The 12,956-nt window shown below is 33.5% G+C and overlaps 1 protein-coding gene across 2 annotated transcripts; it reads right to left on the bottom strand.

Moving 5' to 3' along the window:
- Positions 1–2,459: 2,459 nt before the first annotated feature.
- On the bottom strand, positions 2,460–11,133 carry LOC131653841 (uncharacterized). 2 transcript variants are annotated; one of them, XM_058924141.1, is made up of 19 exons: positions 10,846–11,133; positions 9,838–9,941; positions 9,219–9,305; positions 9,047–9,122; positions 8,878–8,952; positions 8,714–8,767; positions 8,546–8,605; positions 8,347–8,463; positions 8,031–8,125; positions 7,737–7,945; positions 7,471–7,568; positions 7,074–7,177; positions 6,766–6,931; positions 6,487–6,609; positions 5,938–6,020; positions 5,339–5,480; positions 5,151–5,180; positions 4,910–4,980; positions 2,460–3,729 (listed from the first exon to the last, which is right to left on the bottom strand). In XM_058924141.1, exons 1-19 carry the CDS (start codon positions 10,882–10,884, stop codon positions 2,925–2,927), a joined length of 2,538 nt encoding a protein of 845 aa, XP_058780124.1. In that variant the 5' UTR covers positions 10,885–11,133; the 3' UTR covers positions 2,460–2,924. The 2 variants fall into 2 exon arrangements, with proteins under 2 accessions (XP_058780124.1, XP_058780125.1); XM_058924142.1 differs by having other exon boundaries at positions 2,460–3,726.
- Positions 11,134–12,956: the final 1,823 nt, after the last annotated feature.

Here is a 12,956-nt window from a genome sequence, read left to right as displayed (position 1 = left end):
ATCCTAACTCTAGAAGAAATTTATGGCTCTTCAAGTAGAAGTAGACAAGTTGAATTCTCTTCAAAAAAAAAAAAGTGAAAGGTCATGGGACCCTTACTTTCCTTGCTGCCAGAAACGTTGAGCTTCAATCTTCCTTAGAGGCTTAGAACAAGTCTCGCGAAGAGGCAACTGCTGTTGCTGTGGCGCTGACATCTTTCACCAATAAGGATGTGTAGGCTCTTAAAAAGGAGGAGTCTCAAGAAAATGAGCAGGAGATCTACGAGTGACAACTGGCCAACTTGAAGAAGAAGTTTAATGAGACAATTGACCAAACCCTTAAATTGTGTGTGGTTCTTTCAAGCTAGTGGGCGACCAACTGGAGGCGCTTCGCCCAGGCGTCCAGGTTATTCGCTCGCAACTTATTGGTTATGGTAAAAGTATTGAAAAGAAAAATTATTGGTTATGGTAAAAGTATTGTTGACCATTATATGTGTGTGTGTAAAAAATGATTTTATTATTCTCTTGTGATATAGTGATGATGACATGTTGTTTGTCATGACACTTAAAATATTCAAAACAAAAAATAAATGTTAAGCAAATCTTTTGTGAAAACGGACATGGGTTTCTACAATAAATCATTGGCATCAGAATTTCTCGTAGAAAAAAAGGATAAAGTCTGGTTGTCTTAACACAATTATACTGAAAGGTGTTACATAGATTAAAATGAGCAATTTAAAACTTGTGAGTATTGTATTTGTTAGTGATTTCAAATTGAATTCACAACAATGTTTATTAAAGTTGGTTGAAAATATACATGTTAAAAAAATCTCACATCGCTTAATTTTGTAAAGGTAGAGGGAGTCTAAAGATTCAAGTTTTTCATTACAAAATGCACCATAAATTTGTATTTTACTTTTTATTTTCTCTTATGCTCTTGTGTTACAATGTTGTGAAATGTAGTTAAATATTTGTTTTGGAGAGTGTGGGTGTACTGGGGTTGTGGGGTAGTTAAGGATATATTATGTGTTGTAACAATTTTCACATAGTGTTGATTGTCATTTGACAACGGTTGTGATTTTTTTTTTTCGATTTTGGAGTTTCCATGTTATGTTCTTGTGTTGTGATTATTTTTAAATTTTTCTCTTTGAATTGTTTTTCCCAACAACTGGTATCAGAGTTTTTGATTCGATTCGGAAATAAAAATTCTTAGTATGCTCTATGGTTGCAGATTTGTCTGATCTTGCACATCAAAAAAGAAGGGTGATGTTGTGAAATAGTTGTTGAGTTTCCGTCACAAATTCTGATGTGTAGTTTGGACTAGAGAAAATTGATTGAAGAATTGTTTTTGACATGTGTAAATTTCAAGCCAAATATACGTTTATATAATCAGAATTGCACAAGGTGTTGGTTCATGGTCAGTACATGACCATAGAATGATATTGAAGCAATGTGTACTATGAGATTATGTCGATGGTTGAAGAGCTTCCTACCAACAGGGAAGTTGCACCATAAGTTTTCAACTTGCTTTCGACATGTGAAAATTCTTGAAATGGTTTAGCTTCAAGTGGAATATTATTTTTTTAGGTGTAGTATGATAGTTTTTTAAACTATGATTGACGATGAAGTCAATGTGAAAATTCTAGGAGGGTGGTAGCTTGAAATGACTATATTTTTCATGGGGGGTATGATTGTTGGTGAAGACAATGAAATAAGTATATTATTTTCAATCAAGGTGGAGATTGTTGAGGTTGGTTTAAAATATACATGTTCAAAAAGTCTCACATCGCTTAGTTTTGTAAAGGAACAGAAATCCAAGGTTATATAAAATATTCAAGTTCTTCATTACAAGGTACACCAGTCAAAAACACTTTAAATTTATATTTGAATTTTCTTTTTTCTTATGCTTTTGTGTTAAAGTGTTGTGAGATGTAGTTAAGTACTTGTCTTTGGGGAGTGTTGAGGATATATTATGTGTTGTAACAATTTTTACATAGTGTTATTCTCTAATTGTCATTTGACAACGGTTGTGGATTTTTCTTCGAATTTAAAGTTTTCATCTTATGTTCTTGTGTTGTGATTGTGTTCAGTGTGTGGCTAAATGAAGATTAAAATTCCTAGCTACCAAAAGTCAACAACACAGTAGTAGCACAGCAAGAACACGAGAATGGGAGTACCATCGTGAAATGAAGATTTTTATCTTCAAATAGTAGGTTGCAATCTTGCTCGGTTTTTACTACAATTTATCTTTAAAGTTGTGATTATTTCTCAAAAAATCAAAATATAATATAATTAAATGATAAATTCTCTTTTAAATTTCTTAATTTGTGCTAATAGAACACGAGTAAACAAATCCTTAAAATAAATTTAAATGCCTTCAAATTTCTTATTTGTTAATTTGTGCTAATATGTTCTCAGCCAAAGGGTTACCACTATTAACAATCACATTAACAAGTAAGAAATTCAATGCAAAACTACAAAAGTATAAAATAAAAATGGAAGTACAACCATGGCATGAAATGAAAAGCTTAAAATTATGTTGGTAAATTATCCCTGACGCATTGTATAGTTACCAAAGTTATGCTGAATTCAGTTTAACCATACAAAACATACAAGTCATATAAAACAGGTAGAGATAAACCCTACGTTCCATCGAACATTTGGCATCAACGTGGAAATAAGCCCAGAACGTAGAGCAGAGCCAATTCGATAAATGTGGGAGACCCCCATAAAATTAAATCACTCACAGGATAAAAGCAAAACTTAGAATAACAAGCTGAATATCTAGTAAGAGTGAAAAGAAATAGGACATAATTGAAACAAAATTATACTGTACATCAGTTTGCTGCATCTGCCCCTGCAAACCAAGAATCAGGTCCATTGGTGTTGACGCCCACCCAACTTTCCATACAGCTAAAAGCATGATTTACCGTAATGCTTATCAGTCATCACTCCAGAACAGCAACCTCTTGATCAACCCTCCAGTAATTGGCATCGTTGAATTCCTTCATTCCAGGATTACCATCCTCGGAATTTTCCTTTTCTGCCGCTTTTGGGGACATGTTTCTTTTCAACGGTCCTGCTTCCCCAACTATCCCCTCTTTAAGAGCCTGTTCCATAGCCTTCTCAGTACCTTCTAATTCTACACCTACAAATTCAACATCCTCCTCAAATAGTGAGGGCACTGCTGCGGATCTTTGAGTTGAGTCGCCAACCCCATCAATCAAATCTTTACTATTTGGCGAACTATTTGGTGAACCATTCGAAGAAACAGATTCTGACTTTGGAGAATTAGAATTAGGGCTACCTATTTGAGGCTTAGTAGAAGGATTGCTACCAGACTCATCATGGTCCACAAATGGATTCATGCTTGCGCCGGTAACTTGCATATCTGAAGGTTCTCCCCATCCCACCCAATCTGGCAAAGGCCTGTCACCAAAACACTCTTCCTTGTCTGATGCCTCAAATCTGAAGAAACCCGTATCATTTGAAGCACCTCCATTCCCGGAATTGCTACCTGGTAATCCACCGAAGAAGTTTGTGCTAGAGCTAGATGTGTCATTCATAGTATTTTTGCTTTCATCCAATTCTTCATCCTCTCCAACAACTACCTCATCGTCACTGTTGTTACCACCATTAGCAGCACCATTCAAGTTTATCTCATCCATCATATCAGATGATGTTGTGCCTCCATTGGCATCACCAATTCTGTCGTCTTGGAATGCAAACCAGTTGGAGTTTGTAAACAGGCTACTGAAGAAAAAAAGTGTTATTTTCTTACATTGAGAACCAAATGATCAGTTAAATACTAAACACCAACAGATTTCCATGAATTTTTTGTAACATCCAAATAACAAATAAACATATCCACATGGAGATAGCACGGAAAACAGCTACATCATTATTATTGGTTTAAGCAACATTTATGTGCTTCTTGTTAAAACTTCATCAACAATAATTATATTTCTAAACTAAGTACACCTATCAAATTCACATGTATATCTAAGCGGTAATTGAAAATTATACTCCAGTGACTAAATCTATCTTCCAAACAGAGACTCATCATGCCCTTATCATATCCATTTTTATTGCATAGCCTACCCATGAAATTAATTTTTGCATATGATGAATAAGAATAGAGCAGGAAGGAAAAAGTTAGCAAAGTGACAACATGAAGTAGAAAACAGAAGCCAGAATATCTTCAGTGCTTAAAGAAACTTAAGATCGAATTTTAGTTCTATAACCGGATGTCAACATTTAAAAAAACTATTGCTTTCCTGACAGCTATACTGGAAAAGTGGTAATATGATTTGGCCATTAGAGGATCTATAAGTAATTTGTGAGTAAACGAATGATCTACTAGATTACTACTTTTTCTATTCAATATCTAGTACAAAACCCATTCTTATATGGCTGTATTTGAAGGATATTTATCTCTAATTGGTAACTAATCTACAGAACCTACTGCAATGTAGTCATCTTGAAGTTTCCCTAAAAAATTAATGAAACAATGGATATCATGTGGAAGACGGAGCATTATAGAAAACCCGAAAAATATTTGACTGTCACGGTACAGCATACTAATAAGATTATATTATGAGTAGTGTTAACAACACTATTTCCAGCACCCACTCTCTTATCAGGTGAAAATCGTGTGGGTTTTACCACTTAATGGACCCACTTAATGGACCCACTTAGTGGTTTTCAATATGATGGGACCCACATCAATTTCACCCAATAAGATAAGTGTTGAAACGAATGTTACTTACAGTGTGTAGCAATCTTATATTATTTTACTTTTTTATCAAACCCAAGCACCAGTTTACAATTTCTCTTAAAATTAATTAATATTGAACTGACTGATTAATCTGCATGACATGACGTACTCATTCTAACAAATTTACAAGTTATGTGACAAAATAAACAGACTCACCTCCCTTGTTCGTCACCGAGTCTCAGAGACGATATGACTACTTGGGCAGAATCGTCATCAAAGTAGACATCCTGGATTTCATACAACGGATAAATTTGCTATCAAATTAGTTAAGAAAAAGCAAGTGATTGCTAGGTGATTTCTTTGTGAGATAACTTGTGACTATGACTTGGTGATGCAAATTCTTAAAATCAACTAAATGAGTTTAGAACAGCTACCAAGAATAAACCAAAACTAGTACCTCATCATCTCGATCATGGCTTCCACGTTCCTGCAACAAAATTAATCAACATATAAGTTGCAGTGCTCAGCCCAAAAGGAAAATCACAGAAGCTAAAACTTTAAAAAGTACAGACTTTAAAAAATGCACATACAATATTAGTAATATGCATGCATTGCACAGAGGGGAAGAGGAGGCCAACTACAAACCTCTTCATTATCTTCGTTCCCATAAAGTTTATATCTAAAGGCCTGACTCAAATTATTAGCTAAAGCTGCAACATCATAGTCCCTGTCATGAATGTCGTCGTCATCACTATCCCTCATCCTATCTTGTAAAGCAGTCGGGCGTCTGCACAGGAACAGGAAAAATGAAGAGAATAAAATGAGACAGAGCTCACAACAAAGAGATCACAAAACAAAAAATGTAAATGGCTCAACAGAAGATTGTGGCTTCACTTGTAAAATGAAAAAGTTTATGATCCATGTTTATAGTTATTACATCTTTATCATACTCATACCTAATGGCCTCACATCAATTTAATCAACAAAAAATAACATTACAATTAAATCTACTCCTCTATATCTCCAATATTAATTACTGAATATCAAGTCCCCAACCCTTACTGGTCAAGATAACCTGGTCACAAGAGCAAACATGTAAAGTATAGTCTAGCTTTTACAATCATAGTACTGCAACCAATTTAACACTTCAAACAAAGACTTCACGCATGAGAAAATAAAAACTCCATCCTCTTTGTTGACTGTTGCTAAGGATTTAGATCAAGATAAATGAGATCAGAGCTTACCCACAAGCCCAACGGTTAACATTCTCAACCACATTACGGTTCTGAAGCACAGTAGCTTGCCATTCATTCCATTCACTATTCTCCTGCAGATGTTAAGAACAACAAATTGAAATATATAAGGCAAAATCCGTCCCAATAAACTCAACATGTAAGTTCGGCCTCATGGTCTTAATTTCCTGAATGCAATACAAGGTTAACTCATTTGTTTTTTATTAGATGTTTGCTTGTCCAAAATTCAATATATGAAATAAAATTAAGAGATAAAAAACAGCATGCGAAGAAAGTTAACACGAGAAGGTGTAATGCGAGAACTATGATGTTAATGTCATTTTTAATTAAAAAATTACCATAGTGGGTTATGCATATCAGGAAGGATGTCAATAACAAGAGACACCGCCATCTTATTTCAAACAAGTATTTATGCAAATTTAAAAATTTCTAAGCAGAATGGTCGAGGATAGCAATTCAAGGTATAATTTACATATTTTTTAATAAATTCATGTCGATAGTTCAAAATAACTGAATCATATATGCTAATGCACAGCTAACCTGAAGACATGTCAGTATGTTGCTTCGGCTGTGTGTCAAGTGAACAAGTTTGTTAACAATTCGAGTAATATGGCCAATGTTTCCTGCCCGTGGTGCCTGTTTTCCAGTAGCAGGTACAGTTGGCTGAAAAATAACACCAGTTGATTGAATTTTGTTCCAGTATACTTAATGGCAGAGTATAAATGAAACATTGTGAACTATACATATCATTAATAAAAATATAGGAAAATCTAATGACCATGACAACATCCAATTTATCAGTTTGAAGCATCCATGTACCAGATTTCTTTCGGAAGAGAGAACAGAATGTTTATCTGCTTGGATAACCCTTCCAATTAAATCACAATCTCGCAGAAGATGATTAACAATGGCATCAGTTTTACTCTCCAAACATGATAATACAATACTTTCAACATGATGGTGTAATGAATTATTATATGGATACCTGCAGAAGCAGAACACACAGAATAGTTTTAAAAAAAGTAGCATGTTATCAGTAAAAATAAGCAATATCCAGAAGCCATCAAGGTTTTCTTGGAATATCCACAAGTCTGTCAAATAAAATAAAAATATATATATTTGCTTACTCGAAAAAAAGATCAATAACTCGTTGAATGGTTCCTGAGTTGACCATTTCTTTTTCTGCAGCCTCATTTCCGGTTTTTAAGAGGACTGCAATGAACTCGACAATCTGGAAGAAAAAAATTGCACAGCTCAGAAATAAGAGGCAAACTATTCGAAGTAATAACTAAGAAATATAGAAACTAATCTACTCCAAGAAAAGAAACTAATCCTAAGAAATAATCCAAAAAATTCTACATAATATTAAGATGTTACAAAAGATATTCTTATCATCTAACGATTTTTATTGAATTTGCAAACAAAAATGATATATCACAAAAAGATGTTTGAAACCACGGACTACGCCAGGTGGGTGTCATAGCAACCACCCTACAATTGAAGGGGAAAACCATTAAAACTAACCTTTAATCTATGCTTCCCAAGTGGAGGTCTCAATTCTCCATATGTTGTAGGCAATACTTTCTCATCGGACGACACATTCAAAAGCATTAGCAAGTCACCTGTAGAAAGTAAAGCCATGAAGATGTGATATGGATAACGAAATTGAAAGATTATGTACCATAACATGTGAAATAATTGGTTTTATGACTAAATTGAAAGCTTGGATGATGAGCATATAAACTATTGACAACAAAAATTTAAAAAAAAAAACATTAATTCCGTCTTACTGAGTTTAGGGAGCATTGCACTAATAGTCTCTGGATTTACAGGAATATGTGGCTCATACATGTGTTGACTTCGGAATGAATGAAAAAGGGGAGATGGTACATTAGATCTTTTCGGGTCCAACAAAGAAATACACACAGAAAGTGAGTTCACAAGGGTAGACTTTGATTGTGAATCTTCCAATGCATAACCCAAAATTCTTGCGACAAAACTGCATGTTTAGAAAAGGTATAAATATAACAATTATTTAACAGATACATATCAAAAGAAAAACCATGAAGTTTCCCGATGCAAACCTTGGGCTTGATAATTTAATTGCCAGAGTAGATGAAGCATTTCGTGTTATTGTGCATAATGTTTCAGCTGCATTGGCATTAACTTCAGCGGGACACTGGTTTAAATAGGGAAGAAGAAAGTTGTAAGATAATTTGCAGGGAAGAAAAAACAAGGCAGTAAAGAGCCTATATAACACATTTAAACAAAGGGTGTATGCATCATGCAGCTAAAATATGTCCGTATGGTATCAAGCTAAGTGCAAATGCATTATTATCATATAGCTAACATGTAAAAGCTGGCTCAGAAAACATATATCTGGATATATTCTTCACTTACAGATGGACTTAATTTATCAACAATCATTTCGAGCAGGTTGCTCTCGGCCAACCATTGCATCACATCAATAAAATTGGGATACACATGGTCATCGGCACCTACTAATCGAACCAAAACCTGTGCAATGAACAAATCTCAGAATCAATTATTACCAATCCAAGGTACTGTTATAATTAAGAACGGAAAGGTAAAAGTTTACCTCCATAATGGATGTGATTCCAATCAAATCAACCAATTGGCGAAAAACATTCTGATGGGCCTGCAAAAAGTAACACACATTTTAATGGATGAGTTTTTCTTTCTCCATAAAACTGTAATAGAATAAGCAATATAGAACTGAACTGTATGAGGACAATTATTTACTTGCCTGAACATAATTCATAAGTGACACTGTCTTTCGAATCATTAGGCAGACAACAACCTGTAAATGATATAGAAAACAGCATCAAGTAGATGGTATTAATATAATCAGATAAGCAACATAGAAAAAAATTACATGCAAACTAAAGCTCCAGTTTATCCAACATATACCTTGCTAAAGTAGCCAGCCAATAAGGCACTATGGGAACGATTCGGCTCCAAAAAGGAGAATAATAAGTTCATCAGCTGAAAGTACAAGGATAAAAAAGGAAATCAAAACAAGCAAGGCATAAGTATACATCCTCAATCACAAAAAAGAGTCGGAGACTGAAGTATAAACCTCTTCTTCATCCACCAAAGTCTTCAAGATGACATCAATTTCACATGTAAAAATCTCGCAGGCAATGAATGGAAACCTAGATTACAATCAAATAATCAGATGGTAACAAAAAATTAAATAATTAATTAAAGTTCTATCACGGAAAAAAATGAATAATGTTACAACTGCATACTTGAAGGTCCGTTTGCTTTCGGCATCCTGAGGTGGTTCTTCGATAATGTAGCGTAGCAATTGCTCAACCTGAGCTGGATCTCTCAAACTTAAAGGGAAAAAATAGCATATTATCAATTACTTTTTGGTGAATCGTCTTTATGATTGCTTATCCATTTAGTGCTTTGAGTATTTATTTAACTCCAGCTATCACCAAACATATGGTCCTCGAAATTATAAGAGCAGAGCAATTTAGTTCCTCAAATTTACTAAATGGTAAATTAATTCTTTAAATTAAAGAAAGCCAGTCAATTTAGTCCTTCTCCCCGAAATATTTCTTTAGTAAACATCCATTGAAATCAAGGAAAGACTTAACATATTGACTTGAATCATCACTTGGTGCATCAAGACAAACATAGAACCTTCAAAACAATGATGTTAAATTTGGAACAGGGACTAAATTGACTGACATTCAATTTATGAGACAAAACTGCTATTTCAGAAATTTGAGGAACTATATAAACCGACACATACAATTTCTAGGACTAAAATGTTGATTTACTCAAGAAAATGCACAAAACTACGAGACTTGCTAGGAAAATGAATAAAACTCAATTCATTGAAATTAAATGGAAACATACAAATTGATAAGACGACTGTTCAAGGCCTTGCATTCTTGGATTACTTCCTCCTCATCTAGAAGCTCTTCTAAAGTGAAATTATCCTTGTCTAATATAGCCTCCACCTGCACAACACAAGCAACGTAAAAAAAAATACACTTAACCGCAACAAAAAGAGGAAACAGTGAAATAAGAAAATAAGCTATGCAAGTTTTGAGGTAATTCAGAGTTAAGACATTGATTCTCAATTAAGCTACCCTCATAAATTTTCCGACATTAGTTTCACCGCGTTCAATCATAAAATTCCATTCCTAACTTACATCTTTAATGAGAAGTGTAAAAAACAAATACTGAAATCATAAAATTGAATCAATCTGTTATCATAAATCCAAATTTGGCCAAGAACTACACGACACCAGCTTCCGCCCAAACCACTTAATTCTCAAGGGCTTTTCATTGCTCAATATGCACATTACAATTGTAATACCCAATTAAATATGCCATGTTACAGTATTCGTTACCAAAAAACTATAAAGCTCAGACACCGGAAACATAACCCTGACACCGACACATCAACATCGGTAATAATTTTAAAAAATTATAAATTAACCGTTTCTGACAAACACTCACACGGACACACCTTTTTTTCGTCGGTGCTACATAGCTGAAAAACCAATACAAAATAACTAAATTGCAGAAGCAAAAACAAAATCAATTAATTAACTAAAATGGATCAATATTTCCTAATTGAGATCCCTCTTATCATCACAAATTCGCCTATCAGTTGTATAACACAGTTTAATAAACCTAAAACACGTAAAATCGATCCAAACAACAGAAATTATGATAATCACATAACGCAATAGGCATAATTAGCATAATTAATCAAAAACAACACCGCATAAATTGGTAATTAGGAATAAAACATAGAAAGCAATGGAAAAATAAATGAGATAGATTCAAAACGGGAAAGTAACTGAAGTAGCGGAATTAAAGTGAAAAAAGCGCAAAGAGGAAGGAAAAACGCACGGGAGAGGAAGCAGAAAGAGATGCGAGTTTCCAAAACATGTGGGAGGTAGAAGAAGACGAAGGTAGGTGGATCTGGGAAATCTAGGTCAAGCTGAAGGAGGTGCTGCTGTAAACCCTAATTTCGTGGAGGGAGAGATCGAAAAGAAGCGAGGCCGTGAAGATCGATTCAGAGAGAGAAATTGAAAACGAAAATGAAAAAGCAAGTAAATTATTAAATTAAGTTGTTAAATCGGAATAATGCTAAAGTACAAACGATATACTCCGGTATTGCCACACAAACACTGCCTATCCCACGTTTCGTAATAATGCTATTATATTGCTCTTTCCATCTCATGATTTTTGATTTTTTTATCATATGAATATGAATTGGAAATTGAAAAATTTATATATAATGCATAAATCATGGAGTATAATATAAATTTATTAGTAAATGTTTTTGTTAGTTTTTTTATTGATTTTTTTTAGTTATTGAAGGTTAATCATTGTGATGAATTAATAAAGTATAATTAATAATTAGTTGGATAGTGATGTATATGCTATATTATTGATATGATAATAAAATTAGAATTAATTAAAACTACATTAAAACTATAAAGTGGCATTTCTTAAGACTTTTTCCTTTATTAGTATAAAGTTTAACACGAGATCCCATGAGTATCATTCTCTATTTTATTATAAAAATAAGCATGTGTTTTTATATTGTTTATTTATTTCAAATTATTATTTATTAGATTAAAATATTTAGATAATATTTACTATTTTGTTCCAATAATTTGCTTTTATTTATTGAAATATATAATATTTAAAATAATTAAAATAGAAACTACACAAACCACATATTCACAAGGCGAAACGAAGTAACTAGGCGGAGATGCAGGATCGCTTGTAAGTAATTTCTCATAGAAGATAATCTTATCATTTTTAGAGAGTTTGATTCCCCTTTGTTCAAGTCTGAAGTCGTGTCTCCTTAGATAGGGAGCCGAAATTAGTAAATCACGAATACGAGTTATACTGGACCTTTACGAAGGTCATGCTTGATTTTGAGGCTCAAGCTTTCTAATAGCTTTGACTAACACGAGTCTTTGTAATCGAAAAAGTAAACATGCACCACATATTCACATGAGATAATATTTAATATATTATTTTTAGACAAAGTTTATGAGAGATCAGAATTCCTTTTCTCAAATTGAAGATGAATTTGATAGATTTTTTTATAAGATGGCTACAAGGTAAATAACGCTTAAAATTTAAGTGTTTCTTGACTTAATGGATAATGTGAGGATTAAGAAAATTATGGTGTATATGGGTTGGATAAACTCAATAAATCGGCCAAATTGACTTAAAAGTGGATTAGATCAGATGATTGGGTGAATGTGATTTAAAATGAATAATCATCCAAAACAATTGTATTAGGAATGAGGGACCATATTTGGCAACTTTCTAAACTCTTACACCTTGTGATTCAAGTATCACATGAATTCAAATTTTCCAAAAATTATAACATTCATCACTGAAACTAGAGGTCAATTGATACTAGAACCTTATCCTAAGAATGTTTTAAATTGGAGTAAGAGGAGGTTAGTGAGGGTAATATGGATTTATCACATTAAGGGTCAAAGGGTTAAAGAGGGGAAAGAATTGTTGAAATGATCGTGTCAGGAGAAAGAGAGAAGCAGAGCTAAGGCTAAGAGAACCTCCATTGAGAGGGCTTAAAGAATCTTTACCAAGGTAAGGGTGGGGTTCTAACTCTATAATAGGTGGTATAATTGTGGGTACGTGGAGATTGTTGAATGTTAGGTTTGTGGTGTATGTTGTTCATAGTTTGATTTCCATAGTTGATTCTAGTTAATGAAATTTATGTATAATCGATGTCATGGTATGGTTAAATTTGAATGTGTAATGTATAGTGATAAGTTCTGAACAATGAGTACTTGTTTTGATGCAAATTTTGGGAGTTTTTGGGTCGAAGGGTTTGAAAATCAAAACCTGAAAAAATAGCAGATTTTTCCACTGATACAGTGAAGTAACCGGATACTTGAAATGAAATAACCGGTTACCTGTCTCAGATTTTAAAAACAGTGGCTATTGTAAGTTAAAGTAATTGATTACTT

The sequence above is a fragment of the Vicia villosa genome, linkage group LG2 (genome assembly GCF_029867415.1).
Source record: "Vicia villosa cultivar HV-30 ecotype Madison, WI linkage group LG2, Vvil1.0, whole genome shotgun sequence".
Lineage (NCBI taxonomy): Eukaryota > Viridiplantae > Streptophyta > Magnoliopsida > Fabales > Fabaceae > Vicia > Vicia villosa.
Note: the sequence above shows the minus strand (reverse complement) of the source record. Positions and strands in the feature narration are given on the sequence as shown.

Bases quoted from the DNA above. Each gene is read 5' to 3' on its own strand.
- LOC131653841 (XM_058924141.1), bottom strand. From the start codon at position 10,884: ATGTTTTGGAAACTCGCATCTCTTTCTGCTTCCTCTCCC. The intron at 6,021-6,486 runs GTTAGCTGTGCA...TAACATCTGCAG, and splicing joins ACATACTGACATGTCTTCAG to GAGAATAGTGAATGGAATGA. The intron at 5,181-5,338 runs GTTTGTAGTTGG...ATTTTGTTGCAG, and splicing joins GGAACGAAGATAATGAAGAG to GAACGTGGAAGCCATGATCG.